This window comes from Hypanus sabinus, chromosome 23 (assembly GCF_030144855.1).
Source record: "Hypanus sabinus isolate sHypSab1 chromosome 23, sHypSab1.hap1, whole genome shotgun sequence".
In the NCBI taxonomy this organism is placed as follows: domain Eukaryota; kingdom Metazoa; phylum Chordata; class Chondrichthyes; order Myliobatiformes; family Dasyatidae; genus Hypanus; species Hypanus sabinus.
In genome coordinates this window covers 27030541-27054373 of record NC_082728.1, presented here as the reverse complement: position 1 = coordinate 27054373, position 23833 = coordinate 27030541, and the positions used below count along the sequence as shown (strand labels likewise).

Below are 23833 nucleotides of genomic sequence, written 5' to 3'. Positions count from 1 at the left end.
GTGTTATTGGTGTGGAGCCTCTCTTGACTTTGATGGCGTGTAGGTGAGGGAGGAAAGTTTAAGGGGGATAATGGTGCTGGGATGGAAGAGTAACAATTGCCACGGTTACTCCTTACTTCTGACTCCAGTTCTGCAGCTTCTTGCATCACTATTGCCAAAGATTCCTTGACTACATTTGAACAGGGTAAGAGCAGACTAAGCAGTGGTAGTACCACAGATGGAGCTGGAAGAGCATGGTGGGATATACTTTGTGCTGGGGGTTGCACAGAGCTTGAGGCAACTGAGGAGCGACTGTGATCTGTGTCATCTATTATCTGGGAAGTAAAGGGAAGAAAACTTCAACGGAAATGGGTTTAGTTCAATCTGGGAGGCAACAATGTATTTTAGGACTTTGTCGATGAAAGGGAGGGTGAAGGCAGCATTATTTTTTTAGTGAGTACGGGACTCTGTGTAGAATATTTATCAGCAGGGAAATTAATGGAGCAACTGTGAAGCAAAAGGCAGGTACATGTTAACTTCAGGGGAAGAGAAAGCATTTCATATGCCATGTAGACACCTGGAATGGAATATAAGCGAGTTTGAAATTAAGGCAGCAGTAGTATGAATGAGATTAATCTGGGGAAATAGAACTAGAAAAGGGGTGGGTTAAGGAGTTCTGGCTTAAAAGCTGAGTTTGGGGAGGGGGGACAGATTCTGAGTGCAAACAGAAAACATTTCAGGACGTATATTGCACACTTCTCTGACATTAAATTGTACCTTTGAACATTAATTCATGATCACTGTCCTAGAGGTGAAGAAATGCAAAAGGTAGTTTATTAGAGTTGTGAGTGGAGAGTGTAGTTTAAAGATGTGATGGGTAACAGAGAAAAGAGCTAGGACCTACCTTTCCTCCATGGTAAGGGAACTAGACATCATGATGAGCAGGGTCATGAACCGGCAGATCTTGATGTGGTTAAGCCAAATGTGTGAGAGGCACTCTGGAGAGTTCGACCATGAAAGAGAAAAGTTGGTGATTGTACCCTGGGAAGCAAAGGGAATGAAAAAGAAAGCTACTGTTTGCAAGTACTGTTTGATATAGAAATAAGAGAGTAGTTGAACAAATCAAATGGCCGAACTCCAAAAGCCTGACTAAATAGTATTTTGGAATAGAGTTGTATTCCAAACATGACCGTGGGAGGTGGGATTGACAGAAATTTGGAGAACAAATGAAGATTGCTCACTACAGGTCAATTTCAGTCCAGATGAGGAAGCCGATTATAACTGTTTATAACTTAGTGTGTGCACATTGGAGAAGGGAGCGGTAATTTCTGATCCACTGCCGTGTCCAGGACAGCAGAGGTGTAATGAGAGAAATGGGGGATGTGGTTGGTGAACCCCACAACTCCCTGGTCTTCCAGGCAGAGTAGTTGAAATTCCTGCTCTTCGGCAATGATGGGTGCTGCAATTGGCATCAGTGAAGGAGGTATGAAGAAATACCTGGACACCACACTGTCAGGCAGAATCTAAGGACAATGGGAGAGAGTAATAGAAAGAATATAAATACTGTTGCTTGGAGCTAAAATTTATATATTCTCCCAGTACATGTTTAATTTGGGGAAACAATGGTTATGATCTGGGGATACCATAGGTTTAGACAATAGACAATAGGTGCAGAAGTAGACCATTTGGCCCCTCGAGTCTGCACCGCCATTCTGAGATCATGGCTGATCATTCACTATCAGTACCCAGTCCCTGCCTTGTCCTAGGAATCAGAAAATGTAAAATTTGGTACAGCAAGAGGAATAGTGCAACAGTACTGCATGGGCCCATTTTTTTTCTGGGGAAATGAAAATTACTTATAATTTCAACCATTGATAACCCAAGTCTGGATAAAGAAAGCATTGTACTGGTCGAAGACCTGTCTACATGGATAGCATGAAAAAGTGCTGATAGGACTATAAAATTCAATAGCGGAGGAATCCATATCAAAGTGTAGATTTCAGATTGCATTTTATTCAGGATTTTTTTGAGCAAAATTTCCTGCTGCTTACTCACAAAAAAAATTGAAGAGTTATTATGTTACATTCACCAAAAAAAATAGCTTTGAGCCCTTCGCACATGAGGGTGGCAGCCTGCTGCTGTTATACAATGGAAAAGCTGAGCTCAGGGTATTGAGAACATTGGTGATCTCTCTACACAGACAACAGACTGTCACCAGGAGCCAGGAAAAGTTTCTCTGAAAGGTTTCAGTTAGTCTTGAATCAAAGCACAATTCAGTTCAATTATGTACAATGCAATGACTTTAGAATGCAGCAGGCGCTTTGGGTATAGTGAAGGGCATTGAACAATTTGTTACTGATGCAGTAGTGATGGAAGGGAAAATGTTGAAGCTAGGCTTCAATTTTTATCATGATTTCATTGCTACTGCTTCCAGAGCAGAGTTCAGGACCATTTATTTTAGGGGGAGGTTTCAATTTTCTTAATGTTTGGCTGTTTTTATTAGAGGATAGCTTAAGTAACATAATGGCATATATTGATTATGTATCATAGGCCTTTTAAACTGATGGCAAATTGTCATTGAATGCATTGTCAAAAGAACCAGAAGCACAATGATCCAAAGTCATATTTTAATCCAGTTAGTTGACATGATAAGGAACATGCTGTCCAGATGGGTAAAGGAAGCAGATTAAATATTAATCATCAAAAAGAAATTGATAAAATAGCCAAAGTGGAAATTAGATATCCCCTTAATGAATTGGATAGCCCCTCCCCCCAGAAATAATGGATTAACTGGCATTCTCTTGTGCTTTTTCATTCTGTGATTTGAAATATTTCACTAATCTGAATTTTTTTAAAAAAACAATCTCAACATTATTGTACTGATGGGGGGGCTTAAATTTTCTATAAACATAACAAAGCATTAGTCTGCTTGAAATAACCTAATTGTTCAGTAATCTTTGTTAACCCTACTGTTAAATTTAGCCACCTAGTAATGTACAGTTTTTTGAAACCAAAAAGACAAGCTGCATGTTTTGACTATATGGTTCATGCTATAGTGGCTTATCTTGAACAAGTTGGGAACGTTGTGATTGCAGCTTTGGGGGTGTTATTGGCATTCAATCAGCATGTAATCTATGATAAAGCGGCAGATTAAATTAATCTAAAACACGAGGAACTCTGCAGATGCTGGAAATTCAAGCAACACACAAAATGCTGGCGGAACAAATTAATCTAATTGCTTTAGCAGACATAAGACGTCAAGAACAGTAAATTAAAAACAAGACTAAAACTTAAATGTGAATATAATGATGAAAGATTAATTTATTGGCTTATTTTCTAAATTCATATGCTCTCTTTGTTGCTGCTACTGAATGTATCCAAATTTAACTTGAAAGGCATCTTCTTCGTACAGAACATTGTCAGTTCCGTAGAATGTCACCTCAACTAAACCATCAAATGGTATTACTGATAGTGTAAACCAAGTGGGGAAGGTTCACTGAAAATGTAAGATATGTCTAATCATAGTATTTGATGTCAGAATTACATTGTCTTTTGGCCCAGATCTATAACTCTGGTAAAAAGAGTGGTACATTTGGTTCCCACGGAGAAACCGATACTATAATGTGAAACAATGTGATACATTGTTTCATTTATAATACTGGATTTGTTACTTTTGATCTAAGTTTTATGAAACAGTTAACATTTTCGTGAGACCTAAATTTTTCAAAGGGTATGGGTGGGGGGGGGGGGGGTTGTGCTCTAACTCTGTTAAGGAATCTTTGAGCTAAATGGAACAAGGCTCTTTTTCAGTAGATAGCTTAGTTGGAGGATCTCCTTGAGCTAATAACCTTACCTTCCCATTGTGGCCTCAGGTCATGGGTTCATTTCCTTGTCTGTGCAGAATTGGTGTTGCCCTTAGTGTTAATTTATCTCTGTCTGCTACTGGGGAAAGAAGAGACAGTGGCAAGTCAAAGATGCTGTTCAAAGTACATCTCTGCAGGTTAGCCAGGACAATATCCAGCTCTCTTTTCACCATTACCATGGTAAAGAGCGCTGCTATACGCTCATCACCCAAAGTCACAGGTGAAGGGCAAGGTGCTCTGCTGCATCTGTTGTGAAGAAGCATTGTCATCTATAGAGCAACAGCACTCGGTAAAAAGAGAGAGTTCAGCTGAAGGAACAATTGCTGTAGATGTACTTTTGACACAAATGGAGATTCAACGAAGCAGCATCAATAAAATGAATTGAAGCAAGCTCTCCCAATTCAAGAGTATCGACCTTGCAGAAGGACATAATGATTTCACTGCTTTCACTTGTTCAGAAATACATTTCCAAATTTGAACTTGTATACTTCAGAAACAATTGGACAAGAATACTTCATCTGATGTAACATTCTTAAAAGTGTATGCTGAGCTTTCTATCCTGTGAACAAAGATACGAAGGGCCTGGGAAATGAATATTCAAGGGTATACATCTTATCACAAGGACAGACGGTGACTGGCAGAGGGGGTGGGGTGGCTCTGTTGGTGAGGAATGATATTCAGTCCCTTGCGAGGGGGGACATAGAATCAGGGGATGTAGAGTCAGTATGGATAGAACTGAGAAATTCTAAGGGTAGAAAGACCCTAATGGGTGTTATCTACAGACGCCCAAACAGCAGTCTGGATGTACGGTGTAAGTTGAATGAAGAGTTAAAATTGGCATGTCGCAAAGGTAATGGGGGATTTCAACATGCAGGTAGACTGGGAGAATCAGAATTGTACTGGACCTCAAGAAAGGGAGTTTGTGGAGTGCCTCCGAGATGGATTCTTAGAACAGCTTGTACTGGAGCCTACCAGGGAGAAGAGAGTTCTAGATTTAGTGTTGTGCAATGAACCGGATTTGATCAGGGACCTCGAGGTAAAGGAACCATTAGGAGATGGTGACCATAATATGATATGTTTTAACCTAAAATTTGAGAAGGAGAAGGGAAAATCGGATGTGTCAGTATTGCAGTTGAACAAAGGGAACTATGGAGCTATGAGGGAGGAGCTGGCCAAAGTTCAATGGAACAATACCCTAGCAGGGAAGACAGTGGAACAAAAATGGCAGGTATTTCTGGGAATAATGCAGAAGGTGCAGGATCGGTTCATTCCAAAGAGGAAGAAAGATACTAAGGGGAGTAAGGGGTGGCTGTGGCTGACGAGGGAAGTAAAGGGCAGTATAAAAATAAAAGAGAAGAAGTATAACACAGCAAAGATGAGCGGGAAACCGGAGGACTGGGAAGCTTTTAAAGAGCAACAGAAGATAACAAAAAAGGCAATATGCCAAGAAAAAATGAGGTACAAAGGTAAACTAGCCAAGAATATAAAGGAGGGTAGTAAAAGCTTCTTTAGGTATGTGAATAGCAAAAAAATAGTTAAAGACCAAAATTGGGCCATTGAAGACAGAAAAGAGTGAATTTATGATGGGGAACAAGGAAATGGCAGATGAGTTGAACAGGTACTTTGGATCTGTCTTCACTAGGGAAGACACAAACAATCTCCCAGATGTAATAATGGACAAAGGAACTAGGGTAAAGGATGAACTGAAGGAAATTTATATTAGGCAAGAAATGGTGTTGGATAGACTGTTGAGTCTGAAGGCTGATAAGGCCCTGGGACCTGATGGTCTGCATCCCAGGGTACTTAAAGAGGTGCCTCTAGAAATCGTGGACGCATTGATAATCATTTTCCAATGTTCTATAGATTCAGGAACAGTTCCTGATTGGAGGGTGGCTAATGTTGTCCCACTTTTCAAGAAAGGAGGGAGAGAGAAAACAGGGAATTATAGACCGGTTAGTTTGACGTCAGTGGTGGGAAAGATGCTGGAGTCAATTATAAAAGAGGAAATTGCGACACATTTGGATAGCAGTAGAAGGATCAGTCCGAGTCAGCATGGATTTATGAAGGGAAAATCATGCTTGACTAATTTTCTGGAGTTTTTTGAGGATGTAACTATGAAAATGGACAAGGGAGAGCCAGTGGATGTAGTGTACCTGGACTTCCAGAAAGCTTTTGATAAAGTCCCACATAGGAGATTAGTGGGCAAAATTAGGGCACATGGTATTGGGGGCAAAGTACTGACATGGATTGAAAATTGGCTGGCTGACAGGAAACAAAAAGAAGTGATTAACGGGTCCCTTTCGGAATGGCAGGCTGTGACCAGTGGGGTACCGCAAGGTTTGGTGCTGGGACCGCAGCTGTTTACAATATACATTAATGATTTAGATGAAGGGATTAAAAGTAACATTAGCAAATTTGCTGATGACGCAAAGCTGGGTGGCAGTGTGAAATGTCAGGAGGATGTTATGAGAATGCAGGGTGACTTGGACAGATTGGGTGAGTGGGCAAATGTATGGCAGATGCAGTTTAATGTGGATAACTGTGAGGTTATTCACTTTGGTGGCAAGAACAGGAAGGCAGATTACTATCTAAATGGAGTCAAGTTAGGAAAAGGGGAAGTACAATGAGATCCAGGTGTTCTTGTACATCAGTCAATGAAAGCGAGCAGGTACAGCAGGCAGTGAAGAAAGCTAATGGCATGCTGGCCTTTATAACAAGAGGAATTGAGTATAGGAGTAGAGAGGTCCTTCTGCAGCTGTACAGGGCCCTGGTGAGACCCCACTTGAAGTATTGTGTGCAGTTTTGGTCTCCAAATTTGAGGAAGGATATTCTTGCTATTGAGGGAGTGCAGCGTAGGTTCACAAGGTTAATTCCCGGAATGGCGGGACTGTCATGTGTTGAAAGATTGGAGCGACTGGGCTTGTATACACTGGAATTTAGAAGGATGAGAGGGGATCTGATTGAAACATATAAGATTATTAAGGGATTGGACACGCTGGAGGCAGGAAGCATGTTCCCGCTGATGGGTGAGTCCAGAATTAGAGGCCACAGTTTAAGAATAAGGAGTAGGCCATTTAGAACAGAGATGCGGAAAAACTTTTTCACCCAGAGAGTGGTGGATATGTGCAATGCTCTAAGTCTCTGGATGCATTCAAGAGAGGGTTAGATAGAGCTCTTATAGATAGCGGGACCAAGGGATATGGGGAGAGGGCAGGAACGGGGTACTGATTGTGTATGATCAGCCATGATCACAGTGAATGGCGGTGCTGTCTAGAAGGGCCGAATGGCCGACTCCTGCACCTACTGTTGTCTAATATAAAAGTTTCAAACTGTCAAATGCTGACTACTGGACAGTAAATGAAATTTGCAGGACTCTTTCACTACAATTTACTCAACACACACAAAATGCTGGTGGAACACAGCAGGCCAGGCAGCATCTATAGGGAGAAGCACTGTTGATGTTTCGGGCTGAGACACTTCGTCGTTAGTCCTGACAAAGGGTCTCGGCCCGAAAAATCGACAGTGCTTCTCCCTATAGATGCTGCCTGGCCTGCTGTGTTCCACCAGCATTTTGTGTGTGTTGTTTGAATTTCCAGCATTTGCAGATTTCCTCGTGTTTACACTACAATTTACTGTCGTGTTTCTTTCCAACTCCATCATCTGCTTGTTCCTGCCTATCCCCTGTTTCCATACACTTCTTGACATTTTAGATGGCTCACCAATATGAAACTTTTCTGGCTTCTGAACTGTAACAAAACAGATTATGAACCTAGGAATATTTCCAGCATCTGCAGATTTTATCTTCATTGTGAACCTAGTTTGTTTTCTAAGCTGAAGATAAAGTGTCCTTTTTTTTTTCCCCCATGACACTGTAGATGGCCACCATCTCCACATCACAGTGGCATTTTCTGCCATGCACCCAGAGAATGGGATATAGCAGGCAGGTGTACATAGAGCAATACAATCAGATGGGCATAGAAATTAATAGAGAGAATGGAGAAAGGATTCTCATGAGATTTGATCCATAAACTTCAGAAAAGTATTAACTTTTAAAGGAGCAGTTTATTATTTATCACCTGTGAACATAACTTGCACAATCTAATAAATGCCGTCCGTGGAAATTTCAAATACTGAAGGACATAATTTGTGAAAGAGGGGAAATTTGAAGGAGATCTGTAAGGCAATTTTTGTACATGCAGAGTTGTAGCTGTCAGATTTGCAAGGAACAGATGATAGTGCTCTCTAAGAGGCATTTGAAGAGGTACGTGAATAGGCAGGGATAATTACCACATGCAGATGGATGGGAGATTTTAAACTGGCATCATGGTTGGCATAGGGCTGACTGGCCTTTTCCTGTATTGGCCTATGTTCACTTCTCAATTCAGAATATTTGAAAGAAGTGGACAGGAGGAACATTATCTTTTTCTATCAAATACATTTATTTTTAAAGTGTGGGTATTGCTGCTCTGGCAGTGCTTATGACAGTTGAATTGTGGTCAGCGAAGATGTGAGCACAATAGATGGAACTTGGTGAGGGAGCTCCAGCAGGACAGGTTGAGATGGCTGTAGTCTCTGCAAATGTTTTGGATTTAAATAAGAGTAAAGGGATTGAGAGATGTGGAGGTGGGTGGTACAGTGCAGGAGGTTGTTATGAATTCGAGGCAGAATCTGGTTTTGGGGACGTGGCAAAGATAGGAGACTAGTACTGATAACTGTGCAGAAAAAGTGGTGCACCTGCAGAGTCTTGAAAATATCGCAAAATGTGCCGTCAGCGGAGACAGGAGACTTCAAAAGTGACTGGGTGATGGGAGTGGATAGCTAGCAAATTTGTCTGGTGGTGCTGGAAGCTTTGTGCTGTTACATTAAGGTTTGAAACGAGCCAAGTGCATTCTGGAAGCATGAAGTACGATGATGAATTGGCCACCTGTGCTGGGCAAACAATTTGCAGATATCTGGCCTTTTAGTTTAATCTGGTGAAGGTAAGGATCCAGAGCAACACACACAAGATGCTGGAGGAACTCAGCAGGTCAGGCAGCATCTATGGAAACGAGTAGACAGTCAAGGTTCCCTCTTCAGGACCGAGAAGAAAGGGTAAGATCCCAGAATCAAAAGGTGAAGGGAAGGGAAGGAGGACTAGTTAGAAGATGATTAGTGAAGCCAGTGGAGTGGAAATGGTAAAGGGTTGAAGAAGAAGGAATCTGACAGAGGAGAGTGGAGCATCAGAGAAAGGAGGGGTACCAGGGGGAGATTGTAGGCAGGTGAGGAGAAGAGGTAAGAGGCCAGAGAGGGGACTAGAAAAAGGGGGAGTGAACAGAAAATTACCAGAAGGAGAAATCGAAGGTCATGCCATCAGGTTAGAAGTTACCTAGGCAGAATGTAAAGTGTTGCTCCTTCACCCTGAGAATACCCTCATTATGGCAAAAGAGGAGGCCACAGCCTGAGATATCAGAATAGGGATAGGATGTAGAAGAGGCTGCATTGGATACAGTAGTCAACACCAGCAGATTTACAGGTGAAGTGTTGCCTCATCTGAAAGGACTATTTGCGGCCCAGAATGGAGCTAAGGGAGGAGGTGAATGGGCAGATGTAAGGGAAGAGGTTATCAGAAATGATCTAATTGTACTTTGAACCTGTAATCATGATTCCATGGCTATGAGTGGGAACAGACACAGAAAAATTGCATATTAATAAGGAGCAAAAGAAATTTTTTACAGAGTGACTTCATTTCTGAAGTTTAGATTGCACCATTATCCACAATGCAAAAACAATGTTTTGGGTCTTTTTTTACTCCTAATTTTAATTGCTACACCGGCTTCTGTGCAAAGCAAGGGAGAGGGGATACATTCGGGATTTCTGTGATCCATTTGAAAGGCTGACCAGGATGTGAAATTTGTTTGATTTTAAAAAGCACAAATAGATCCTGATTCTGCTAATATTTTGATCAAACTAGTGTTATGGACCTTTTGAAGATGGATGTTGATGAATGGTGTCAGGCACTGGGTTTGGAGTACTTTGCATGGGTGATGGACGTAGAAGTTACCTGTTTATTTCAGTAGACTGGGTCTTGCTCAGAAAATCTCTCTCAAAGTTTCCTTTGTTCAGATCGGGTCAGAAAATGGAATTGTTTCGGCTTGGCTGTTTTCACGTGCACAAAGCTTCTGGAATGGGGTTAGCAGCAGCAAACTCAGCACCACTAGCAGGCATGACCACTCTTTAAACTGGCCATGACCTTTATTTAAACCTGTTCAGTAACCCCATGAGTTTGATGTGGGGATACATTTTGCAGCAAACAGTCAACACCTGAATGTCTTTTATTTTGATTCTTCTCTTTCCACCCCCTCCCCACCCCCAAAATCAATTTGATTTGGCTTCCACAATTTGGTACTGTACCTTCCTGTGTTACAAAATACATTTTAAATGTACTTTATTGTCTCTGGGACATTTGAGGCCAAGAAGTGCAGGTTTATGGTTCATTCTTACTCTGCTTTTGATTGCAGTCGAAGAGCCAAAATGGAGGAAATAGTGATAGCAGGAATTGCAGGAAGACTGCCAGAATCAGACAACCTGCAAGAATTTTGGGATAATCTCATCAATGGCATTGACATGGTAACAGATGATGATAGACGATGGAAGCCAGGTGAGTAATGAGAGAATGGAAATAGTTTGGTTTTCTTCACCTTTATGATTAATGAGCATAATAAGCTGTTAAGAAAAGGCTTCTTGAAGCTTTTACGTGATGCTCAGCAGTCGTGTGATTTCTGGTTTCACGCTCCTTAGTGATTTAATGTTTAACAGTATGTTTTCTTTACGATACTTATCCAATGTTTTAATAATGGCACTGAAAGCAGAAAGAAAGGTGCATGAAGTTCTAGAGAAATATAAGCAATGACTTTGTATGATTGAGATCCTTTAGCCACCGAACATTTTCTGATTTTTTTTTAAACAAAATATTATGACTATTTGTTCAAGGAAGCTAGAGTAATTAGTTTTATATTCAAATAAGTTTCTTGTAGCAGCATAAAAATTCTTTAGCTCCTCTCCTTGTAGTATAAATTCAGAGCTAGGGCCAATCCTGTGTCTGGAATGTCTTTCTTCTTGGAGTTACTGTTTTTGTTTTGTTTTATAGTCAAGAATGAAAATTGGAGGTGCATTCTGAATTGCAGCAGTGAAAAGCAGGAGATTATTCATTACTTTCCCAATAATTTAAATTGTATTAGGAATGTAACCTTAACGGTCCAAAAAACATATCTTCTATTTTTAAACTCCACAAGTTTAGCTGTTACAATTACATGTCTACTTGGCTCCTTTGGTAACATATTTTATCATAACGCACATTGGTATTGGAAACTTGGGGCTTTTGAGTTCACTGTTAAAAGATTTTTTTTTGAATGAGATATAAAGTTAATGTTGTGCCTGCTGATTTCTGATGGCTCATGTAGATACTTAAAATTCCTGTAGTGCAATTGCCATGGGAGATGGGAGTTCTTTCAGTCTGTGACTTGATATTGAATAGAGATTAAATGAGAAACTGTTTTGCTACTGTTGGTCGTCATTACTAAAGCAGAATGAATATTACATTCATTTACAAAAAGATGGTCACTCTAAGAAGCATTCAAATTCCATTGAGTACTTGCATCAATTTGAGTATAACTGTGAACATTATAATTCTGCATATTCTAAATTCTCCTAATTTTCAACAACTCCCTGTACACACTTATTCATTAAAACAAAGTAAGCAGCTAATCCCCTTTTTAATTTGCTCTGTGGTTACTAGTGCCAGGAAATTGAACTGGTTTCAATTCTCATTCCTTTTCAAAGTGGTGAATTGCGGATTTTAAAAAAAGTAAGATTTGGCTTGGAAGACATTTATAAAATGTGCTTTACAGAAAACCTCAAATACTCCAATGCTATCAAAATATTTTTAAAGATTGATAGCAAAGGTATTGCTGAAAATCGAACTGATAATTACTATATTTAAGAGGCATTTAGGCAGGCACTCAGTAGGCATGGGCAGATGCAGCTAAGCCATAGGCAAAAAGATTAGCTGGATGTGGTGAGCAAAGGTCCTATTCCTATGTCTAAGGCTCTACAATTTTGACCAACAGCAATATTATAATTGGATATTTTTTTTTAAGAATTGCATTACATAGAACAGCGCAGCACATTTTTGGCCCTTTGGCTCACCTATCTATTAACATGCCCCAAGGTCAGTCTAATGCTTCTCTCCAACTTTCTTTTTATTTTTTTTACAGCTGCATGGACCAGCCATTGCTCTAAGCAGGAAGGCTTTATACTGCCTGAAAACTGTGTGGCACTTTAGGTTTTTTGTAATATGCTAATGAATGTGTAGAATGAAATTTGCAAAATCACATACTTTTTTGAGTTTAATTATTAATTGAAGGGTATAATGAGGTAGAGTGCAACAAAGGAAATCTTTCACGTTTTGTAAACTTTTTCTGGCTGCATGGCAACAAAAGCTATGTGTGTGGGAGCATTTCAGTTACTGCACAGCTTGGAGCGAACAGTGTTTCCCTCCCACATAACCCTCCATTTTTCTTTCAGCCATGTGCCTATCTATGAGTCTCTTAAATATCCCGAATGTATCTGCCTCTGCCACCAAACATGGCAGTGAGTTCCATGCCACCCACCACGCTGTGCAACAAAATAATCTACCTCTGGCATACCCAACCCCCCAATATTTTCCTCCAATCACCATTAAAAAAAAATTATGCCACCTGGTATTAACCGTTTCCACCCTGGTGGTGGGGGGGGGGGGCAGTTGTTGGTTCTCCTCTCAACTTGTGTCTCTTATCATCTTAAACTCCTTTATCAAGTCCCCTCTCCTCTTCCTTTATTCAAAGATAAGATCCCTAGCTCATTCACTCAATTGCCTGAGGAACAAACTCTTAACTGCTGGGATAATGCTCTGGTTTTCTTTTGAATCAGTGACACGAAATCTCTTATGAGCACAGGCAGTGCAGACACATCTCCATATCGCAGCATAAGCACAAAGTAACCGGTTGTGTCCAACTTTAACATGACCTTTTGTTCTTCCCAGGATTATATGGGCTTCCTCACCGAAGTGGCAAGTTGAAGGACATCAGCAAGTTTGATGCATCCTTCTTTGGTGTCCATCCCAAGCAAGCACACACAATGGACCCCCAGCTCCGCATCATATTGGAGACTACGTACGAGGCAATTGTGGATGGAGGTAACCATACCTAAACTTTCTGTGGAAGATATTTTATCAGGCTGTAGAAATAACATAGTATATATTTCAATCAGATGCTTAACTTTCAGTCCACAATGGGATACTGGTTAAAGTCAATTAAAATAAATCTCATTCTCTTCCTTTCTTCAAAACAAGACATTTGTATGCCATGAATCTTCTATATCTGTTGCTACTGCTGTATTCTTCTCTTGGTTGACTACATGTCTGTATGTTCTTTAATATCCCAATAAGATTTTGCCCTGGACATTAATTGACTCCTACCTAGTGGTCATAATTTCTCTCCAACTGAGTTGGATTTTTTTTTAAAGTTTAATTTCTTGTTCATTTCAAATAGGAGTATTTTTTTTAAAACATACATTTTGGTTAAATCAGATAAGTGGTGTAATTGGAAAGATAGCAAGCTGCAAATCGTCCTAAACCACCCAACCCCATCAACTTGGTGGCTTGTGGTTGCTTACAGAAACTTAAAATAAATATCAGAAGCATTAGATAAAGAGAAGGAAATGGTGAGCTAGTTTAATGTCACTTTTTTTTTTCTGTTTGCCAATACCTGGAAATTTCATGTTCACCTCTGTACCCCCTCTATGTCTCCATCAAAAAATATGGTGTCTGTCTACTGCAACAAGCATAAGAACCTGCCCCCCACATTTTTCAACTGACTTACCTATAGTCAGACATCATAGAATCCTGGAGATGTACAGCACAGAAACAGTCCCTTTGCCCCAACTGGTCCATGCCGACCACAGCATCCTCCCTGCCAAGTCCCATTTCGTAGTGAGAAACAGATTCCTGGAGTGTAATTCTCCCTCGCTTGGTCACTTCTCTCATGATTTTCAGTCAGCTGAGATAGTGTTGCATCCGTCCTGTAGACATAACATTGTACAGTACTTATTGCTTTTCCACCCTGGTACCAAAATTTAAGAAAAAAAGTTGACATGATTGTGCACGTGTCCGCTATGTTTTGAATCTGTCCAAGTGGTCCAGTTTATTTTGCATCTGTTCTTTAGGTATAAACCCCACATCTCTGCGAGGTACTAATACCGGGGTTTGGATTGGAGTGAGTGGCTCTGAGGCAGCTGAAGCCTTCAGTAGAGACCCAGAAGAGTTGCTGGGGTACAGCATGACTGGCTGTCAGCATGCCATGTTTGCAAACAGGATCTCCTACTTCTTCGATTTGAAAGGTGAGGAAACTTCAATTCAAAAACTTTCTGAGAAATTGATTGTTTAATGTCATTTCCAATCCACAAGTGTAAAGGGGAATGAAATAATTGTTACTCCAGGTCTGATGTAGCACAAAAGAAAGTAAACACAGTAGTAAAAAAACACTATAAATACATATAATATCTTGTATACATTGTACGTCCATTAAGTGATGCTAGGCACAGGAGTGTCTATACATAAGGTGACTCTGGACAGGAAATTAAGTAGTGGTGGGTGGTGTGGTTTGTATAACTTATTTCGCTTCCAGTTGAAGTCCACATTTCCTTTTGATTGCTGGTTTCCCAGCAACAGGAATAATACTCTGAATGTTTTTATGTTAACTTTGGAACTGAGTGGGTTTACTGCAGTCCCATCAACTGAGAGGGGTTAAAGAAAAGGAATATACTGTACAAAGGAGAAGGGAAGACTGGTTGGGTTATTGAGCCTGTGTTGAAGTAGCCATTTGAGCTATCGTAAACAGGTTCTCCCCCACCCGCCAGTCTATGTTGCATGTACTTTTGAGGACTTCCATAAATAATTAGCTTTTTCATCTGGATGTTAGGTCCCAGCTCTTCCATCGATACTGCCTGCTCATCCAGCTTGCTTGCCCTGGAAAATGCCTTCCAGGCAATTCGACATGGTCAATGTGATTCTGCCATTGTAGGAGGAGTCAACCTCTTGCTAAAACCCAATACATCAGTCCAATTTATGAAGCTGGGCATGCTCAGCCCTGATGGCTCTTGCAAGTCCTTTGATGCCTCAGGTAAGAAAATTGATTCTGGATGATTTTTTCTTAAAGTCAAGTAGAATATGTGTCTGAAACTCTTTAGTTTAAAAGGAAAAATGGCATGGCTCTCATAACATTTAAATTAATTTTATTTCTATTATAATTAATATTAAAAGTTGTGATAGTTTTCAGTTATTTTCTACATGCCTAGAGGGAATTGAAATAGGACTGTAATAGCTGCTTAAAAGATTAAATAGTTGGGTTTTGAGCCAAGTGACCTTGTCTGCTGCCAATACAGGGTGACCTTGTCAGCAAGTGAGGTTTCTGTTTACCTACTTGTATTGCATTTGTCACATCCTTTTAACATTCTGCATTATTAATCGTATTTAGGAATCTAAGCTATTATAGTGATGATTTGCCAAAATAACGGTTATTTTCATAAAATTTTCTTCTGAAATGTGTCCCTCTCAATATATGTGACAATGCCTTGTGTTTCCAGGTAATGGGTACTGTCGGTCTGAAGCATCTGTAGTGGTTCTTTTGATGAAGAAATCGGCAGCCAAACGAGTTTATGCAACATTGGTTAACGCAGGAAGCAACACTGATGGTTATAAGGAACAAGGTGTGCTGAATCATTTTCAGGATATAATAGTTTGGGAGACCAAAGGTGCAGGAAACTTAATTTTGCACTGAACAGGCAGGGCAATTCAGATTCCAGTCTAGTGCAAGGAGTTGCTTTTTATGCTTAATGCTTCAGTTCTAGGCTTACTTTTAAATTATAATGCTGGCAACAGCAAAGAATACATGATATTCCAGATTATATAATTGCATAACCAGCAAACCATTGTATAACCAGCAAAGTTCAAGGCATACTTTGAAATGAAGAAGTATATAGTTGGAGGGAAGATTTGCATGATAATTGCTGTTCACCCTTCCTGCAGAAATAGAAAATTAACACCAAATGACTTGATCTCTGATAACTGATCAGGCAGTGAAACAGCAGGTACATAAACACTTTCAAAAACATAATAGTTCTACCAGAATATCATTAACAGTTGAGTACCTGCTTTTACTGAATTAATTTCTATATTTAACAACAGATCGTATAACCAGATGGTAATGTCTTCCTTGCCCATAAATTGATATTCATGTATCTTTGCAAAAAAGCTTTGCAGTGTAAACTACCCACCATGTCTGTGATAGTGAGTCTTGCTGGTCGAGTATTCTACTCGGCTGTCTTAATTTCTTTCATAGGATTGCACAGTACTTAAACAATGAAGAATCAACAGAAAACAATTGCTTCAGGAGTCTTGTGGTGTATTTTTCATGGCCAAAGTAAAATTAACTCCTGATTCTCATGGAGAAACAATTTTATTGTGAAATTGCAATAAAACTGTAAATGAGGAGCAGTATAACAAAATAGGTGTTGGCGCGTGGCCTAACGGATAAGGCATCGGTCTAGTGATCTGAAGGTCACTGGTTCAAGCCTCAGCTGTGGCAGCGTGTTGTGTCCTTGAGCAAGGCACTTAACAACACATTGCTCTGCGACGACACCGGTGCTAAGCTGCTTGGGTCCTAGTGCCCTTCCCTTGGGCAACATCGGTGGCGTGGAGCGGGGAAGGCTTGCAGCTTGGGCAACTGCCGGTCTCCCATACAACCTTGCCCAGGCCTGCGCCCTGGCGCAAATCCATGGTCTCGCAAGACTAACGGATGCCTATATAACAAAATGGGTATTAATGACCTGAGGCCACTGGAACTTGAGATTTTTACATAAAGGTAGGAAGAATCAAAAGCTACAGGAGGCAGCAGGTAAACAAATCTGACCTATTTAAGGAGCTTGTGACCATCTCAGAGAGGAGAGGACGTGAGCAGCCGGTTGTGGCTCTGCAATGCTGTGTTTCACCAACTCCTTGCGAGGGTGGAGAAAGCCTTTTCCTCACCTTTTCTTGTCATAATTCATCTATTATTCAGTAGCACTTGCCCAGGGAAGATTGGGAAGGGTCAAGTGACTTCATTGCAAAGCATGGCACACAGGTGTGCATTCTATTTATAGGCTATGTTGCTGAGCGTTTACTTGATGTGACATGATACAGGCTGTGGCGTTTATCTACAATAACACATTATTGTTGACTGCTTTTACCCTATCGTGTTCCTATGGTTTCTATCTGCAGGTGTAACATTCCCCTCTGGAGAAATGCAGCAGCGATTAATGAAGGCTGTGTATGAGGAAGCGGGCATCTCTCCAGCCGCTGTTGAATATGTTGAAGCCCACGGCACAGGAACCAAGGTCTGTCTGTTCAACTGTCTGATGTACGAGGCAGGGGTCCCTCCTCCTGCACATTGGGGACCTGGGGTGGAAGGTGTTGCATAGAGCTGCGTCGTGCATCACACTTCTGACCCCAGCAGGATGGATGCAACTTTCTTGTGACAGTACTCTGTGTAGATGAGCTCGGAGATGGAAAGGCTTTACCCATGGTAGACTGAATTGCATCCACTGCTTTTTGAGGTTTTTCCATTCAAGGGCATCGGGGTTTCCATACCAGGCTGTGTCAGTATACACTCCATCACATGTCTGTAGAAGTCTGTCAAAGTTTTGGAAATGTATACTCCTGGGCCTGGCACAGCTTGCCATTCACAAGTCCTGCTTGTTTTCCCCCAGGGTTACGTCTATGCCTAGGTGTTCTTGGAGAATGAGCACATGGTTTCTATGGGTATAATGGGGAATTTCCAAGAATGGTGGTTCCCTTGGGCTCGAGTGTGTTGTAGATACTAATAATCATATTTTAATTTGAAGCTGTAAATAGTTTATGAAACCCTGATTATTGTATAGTGTTGTTGGTGAATACACTTTTTTTAAATTTTTTTTTTAAAAACCTGATTTATAAGCTAAATGCCTGCTAGGATTCCTTTCGCTCATGGATAGTATTTAGCCAGGGAACAAATGGATTAGGTTCCAGAATGCAGATCCCTGATCACTTAAGTTCCCAGCTGATTTCCCACTGCGTCGCTGTGTGACACAGCAACTTGCATATGCAAAAAGCATATGTAATGACATGACATTTTCCTTAGCTTTTTCATGCTTTTTGAAACCCCTCAGGAAAACTTGGTTCGGTCGAGGAATAATACAGTGGTAGAGGAATGTCAATTAAATATTATGCACTCCATTCATTAGAACGGAGTGTTAAGAAGCAGGAATGTAGTCACTTGAGTCGAGTATGATGGTCTTCAAAGGGTTAGTCTGTTGGCAGGTCCTCGGATGGCTGTAGAGGTCAATCCAGGATCCAGGTGGGTTTTCTTAACGGAGAATATCTCTGTTTAACGCGGGGAGGCTGAAGTATGGGCAGCTAACACGTGGTCCTTGACAGATCAAGTTCAGGGTCCAGTGGTATGGAGCGCAAGGCGACTGGGGACCCTTCACTGCTACAGCCCTCCTCTGTGTCACCATCTTCTGCCACTGAGGTCATGGTTGGATCACTCTTTGTCTGCAACCTCCCCCTGGACATTTACCACCATGATTGAGCCTACATGGAACTAGGTGCTGAATGCCTAAATTCCAGGCAGCTTTGCCTTCAGAAGCTCACGACCTTTCCACCATGACAATGTGATGATTCTCAGAGAAGAGAGAAGGCCACAAATGAAGCAGAACTGTGAAGGGCATCAGGAAGCAAAAGACATCCAGGGAAGTCTGTAGAAGAATACTGCTTGTGCCTACATCAGTGGATGCTTGCAGCAAAGACCTTGTGCAGCCTGTGTCTTGCAGGCATGTTGTAGTACTGGACCATAAGATAATGGACTTTACTCAGATTTAACAAAAATAGATTAAAGATTAGCTTTGCTTCTCCCTTGTACATTGAAACACGGTGAAATGTGTCATTTTTATATCAAATCAAATCAAACCAGTGCTGTGCAAGTGTTGCTGTGCTTCTAGCATCAACATAGTATGCCCACAGCTCACTAACCTTAACCTGCACGTCTGTGGAATGAGGTGGGAAGGTAGAGCACCCGGAGGAAACTACACGGTTACAAGGCGAGCGTGCCCATTCCTTACAGACGGCGGCACTGTAAAGCATTGTACCTTGCCTTTACTCTAATGTGCCGCCCACAAACCTGCATTCATACACTTGTATCCCACTCATCATTCAATATTGTGTATTGCAGGTTGGAGACCCACAGGAACTGAATGGCATTGTGAATGTCTTCTGCCAATTTGATCGCAAGCCTTTGCTGTTGGGATCGACCAAGTCCAACATGGGACACCCAGAGCCTGCATCGGGACTGGCTGCATTAGCAAAGGCAAGTATCTTCCCTTATCCTGGTTATCTTGGCCAGCAATGAGTGAGAACTTTTAGGATTCTGTGGGCTATTTTGATAAGTACGCTTGAAAGCAAGAATCTCCTGGGATTTCAAAAGAAGAACAATGAGATTTTCCATGAAGCACTAATTTATCTCTATATTAGTAGTAAGAATGTCTCTAAGCACACTGAGCAAACTGCATGTTCTTGTAAATCTAAAGATAAATGGAAAAGTTAATAGAAATATTGGCTCTGATTTCTTACAAAGTAAAAATTCAAGTGGACTCAGTTTTAGGTGAGGGCTTCTTTCAAAGCAAAAGTGTTCAGACTTTTCATTGAATATGAAATTGGACAAGAATGTGTTATGCAGTCATGTGATGGTGTAACTCATTGCTCGTACAGTACTCCAGGGTGAGGAATCTCTGGACACCTGCATCTCAAGTTTCCAATGTCCATTCTACCTACTGCCCATTATGCCATTGGTGTTTAGGGCAGGAGTAAAGGTCCACCATCTCTGGCGGTGTTCAGGACTTCCTTCATTGTGTCAGTGGCTCAGTTTTCACTCCTGTCAGCCACGCAAGTCCCGGGCGGAGACTCAGGAATACAGTCGTACGCAGATGTAGAATGACTGTTTCCAGAGCAGTTTTGTTTTACCAGTCAGTGTTATTGACCCTGAGCTGAATCCCAGAACCTCGACCATGCTTAGTCTGCCCTCTGTTCTTTGACCGGTATGGCGTTGGTGACCCTACCGAGAGCCAAAGCATAAAGCCCTGACTCCAGCCAACATGGCTCACCTGGTCATGGTGGCACACGAGACTCCACGACAAGGTTGTGGTCCTCTTGTAGGAGTGTCAACTCTGTCATGTGCAAATCAGTGCGTATGACAGCAAGGATAGGTTGGCAGTAATATCTAATATCTGGTGGCTATCTGAAAGAAAAAGCATGGAGGCTAGAAAAGAACAATGAATTAGTCTCCGTCAATTCCGTTCATTATAATGCCCCGTTATAATTTTACATTAATAATCACAGCAAAACAATTTCCCTGTTAATATTGCACAGTGCGTGATGAGTATTTGTATCTATGTGTGAATTGTAATTAGAAATAAATGGATTGCATCTGTTGAGCCACTTTGCAAAAATTAAATACCAAGGTGAATTTTCTTTTTTTTTTCTTATTGTTAGGTTATATTATCCCTGGAGCACGGTTTATGGGCTCCCAACATTCACTACAAAACCCCCAACCCTGATGTTCCCGCTTTACAGAATGGGTGTCTCAAAGTAATAACTGAACCTATTCCAGTGACTGGTGGAATTGTAGGAGTGAACTCATTTGGATTTGGAGGTTCCAATGTTCATGTCATTTTGCGTCCTAATGCAAAGAGAGTCGGTCCTTCAGAGCCCCTGACTTTGCCCCGCTTGGTCCAAGCATGCGGCCGGACACCTGAAGCTGTTGAGACTCTGCTTGAGCAAGCCAGGCAACACAGTAACGATACCAATTTGCTGACTATGCTCAACGATATCTCGATAATGCCCACTGCTGGGATGCCGTACAGGGGTTACATGCTAGTTGGAGGTGAAACAGACGCTAAAGAAGTCCAGCAGATCCAGTCTTCCGGAAGACCTTTGTGGTATATTTGTTCAGGTTGGTGCCTTAAAACTTTTGAGAAGAGGGTTGACTTCAACAGAGATGTGTCAAAGTTCATTTGGAGTCAGAGATGAGTCACAGGTGCAATGATAAGCTTGCTTGAAGATAGCATCAGATATGCAACATTCACAAAGAAAAACAAACTATGTACCTCAGGTAGTTTGGATATTACTACCATCAAGGAGGAAGTACAGGGGCATGAAGACCCACACTCAGTGGTTTAAGAAAAGCTTCTTCCCCTTCACTGTTAAATTACTGAGCAGTCCATGAATCCATGAACTATTCCTCACTATTCCTTTCTTTGCACTATTTATGTTGTAATTTATAGTACTTTTAAGTCTTTGTACTGTATTGCTGCTGCAGAACGGTAGATTTCATGTTACACAAGTCAGTGATTATCAGCCCAATTCTGAAAATGGCTTGGCCTGCAGGGTGGAGATCTTTGTTGATAAATGTTGATTTCTGAGGCAAGGTCAAGATTAGATAACTACCAATGGTGGTGATGACTCGTGTTCTTGTCACATCTAACATTTTAAGACATTGTAGCGTGGGTGTGAAATAAATTTGAAGCAACAATTTAAATTTTGTTGCTAAATTTGTTGGATATAATGGACATCGACTTAGACTTGGAAATGAACAATTAATCTGATATTTGTCTCTCTTTTACACAAAGAAACTTGTGAAGCTTGGGCAAAAGATAATACTTTGCTGCCGAAGCAGCAGTAGTGTTGATAAAAGGAATGGCCAATGTATCATGGGTACAGCAATTAATTATGGCAGAAAGTTACCTAAATAATAGTTATTTTGTAGATATTAGGTTATTATTAAGAATTTGACGGAATGATATGATAGTTTTAGGAGTAAATATGCTAAGTATGTGTGATCTGTAAGGATCTTTGATGGTCTGTACCAGTGACTGATTTTCCAGTTAGTAGAAAAGTAGAAAACATTTGAATCATTCTCTTTTATTCTCTACCCTCTATTTGTGTCTTATTGCCCCGCCCCCCCCCCGCCGTGTGCTTTCTGTTTTGCTAAATGGTCCCTCTGATTAGAGAAGTATTCACCCAGCACTCTCCTCAACCCCTTCCTCCAATTTTTTTTTAAACAGAATCTAGAACGATATTGTAACTAAAGTGGTCAGTGACAATTAACCACAGTATTTTTTATCTGTTCAAAGTAAATTGATTATCACCATGTATCTGTCACCATGTACTGCTCTGAGATTCATTTTCTTGCAGTAGTTCAAAGAAGTACAGTAGAATCAATGAAGAAAACACTGCACCCAGAGACTGACAAACAACCAATGTGGAAGAGACAAACTGTGCAAATAAAAATAATACTAAATATTGCAAACAATCCTGTCACCAAGTCCTTCTGGGGATCGTAAATTTGCTTGTTTGTTTAGATGGTTGAACAATGCATTGCAGTAATAGTTGTTCAGAAGTACTACATGTCAAGTAATTTTGTGAGCTGCATGTTAAATGTTGTCATATATCACCAGCACCATCTTAACTTGGTTGTTGTTGGATGTTTCTAATGATGGGAAATGCTTCCTTCAGGTATGGGTGCCCAGTGGATTGGAATGGGTCGTATTCTCATGAAATTGGATATTTTCCATGAATCCATTCTGCGTTCCGACAGAGCGCTGGAAAAGACGGGATTGAAAGTATCCAAGCTCCTTATGAGTACAGATGATTCAACATTTGATGACACTGTGCATGCCTTTGTAGCCCTCGCGGCCATTCAAGTAAGAAATGCTCTAATTGTGTGAAAGAATCAGCTAATTAATTAGGGTGGCTAGGATTTCCAGTATCTGCAGGATCAGTGACTACGTTATCGTGTTACTGCAGGTTGCTCAGATAGACATGTTGAATGCTATGGGTCTGCAGCCAGCTGGTATCGTTGGCCACTCCGTGGGTGAACTGGCCTGTGGATATGCTGACGATTCGCTGACGCACGAAGAGGTTATATTGGCGGCCTACTGGAGAGGGCGCTGTATCAAGGAAGCCAAACTACCACCAGGGGCTATGGCTGCTGTTGGTAAGTGACTGGTTGAACTCCCTTGCATCACAAAGCTGTTTAATTCTTTGCAAGAATTAAATGGGTAACTCCAATGGGTAACTGAAGTGCAGAGGTCAATGAAATCTCTTTGGCCAGAGTCAATTTGCTGATCTCATCTGGGGGATTGTTACAAGTGGCTTTATATTACAAGGATTGAAAAAGCAGCTGTGACCATGGCTACTGTCAGAATCAGCGGAAGCAGCAGGGACAGGGCGATCGGAGATGTTGGATAAGAGTAAGAAGAGTTTTGCTATAGTTCCTATAAGGTTGTAAAGCATACTCGTGCTGATATTAAGGCAAATTCAGAGTGACTGTTTGGTTGACCATCTGCAATATAACTATATCCCAGTAAAGTATCCACGGCATTGGGGGTGGATTTGTGCCAGCTTAGCCTGGTGAATCAAGGGGGAACAATAATATAAATGGAGTCAAATGGCCCTTGTCATTGGAGCAGTTGTTGTCCTCCCATTTAAAGGAAAATCTTATACCTGCACCACAAATCTCATCACTAGCTCAGCAATCTGCTTTCTGTTTGCTATTTTACCTGTGCTGCATACCATGTGAATTTTGAATTATGTTTTATTAACATTTCTGGTAATATTTTGTTTGCTGTGCTGAGTGTGATATGTTTTCTGGGTGCACTATGTTCTGGAGAAACATTGTTTTGTTTGGTTGTATATATGTACAGTCAGATAACAATAAACTTGAACTTTTCAAATAAGGATAGGTTCAACTTTATTCCTCCTTCTCCTTCCGCTGGGAAGTGAGCTGCTATAACTCCAGCTCTTGATCATATAAAATTGCCTGTGCCATCCATAATGATTTTTAATTGAG

At 41.0% G+C, this 23833-nt stretch overlaps 1 protein-coding gene across 1 annotated transcript in view; it reads left to right on the top strand.

Moving 5' to 3' along the window:
• fasn (fatty acid synthase) overlaps nt 1–23833 on the top strand; it is an 80702-nt gene that overhangs the window by 2450 nt on the left and 54419 nt on the right. The window contains exons 2-11 of the mRNA XM_059948586.1: nt 10340–10479; nt 12901–13053; nt 14082–14255; nt 14837–15037; nt 15501–15623; nt 17173–17288; nt 19160–19294; nt 20476–20935; nt 22498–22685; nt 22789–22978. Of these exons, the coding sequence (XP_059804569.1) occupies nt 10353–10479; nt 12901–13053; nt 14082–14255; nt 14837–15037; nt 15501–15623; nt 17173–17288; nt 19160–19294; nt 20476–20935; nt 22498–22685; nt 22789–22978 (1867 nt within the window). The 5' untranslated portion in view covers nt 10340–10352. The remainder of the gene's footprint in view (nt 1–10339; nt 10480–12900; nt 13054–14081; nt 14256–14836; nt 15038–15500; nt 15624–17172; nt 17289–19159; nt 19295–20475; nt 20936–22497; nt 22686–22788; nt 22979–23833) is intronic.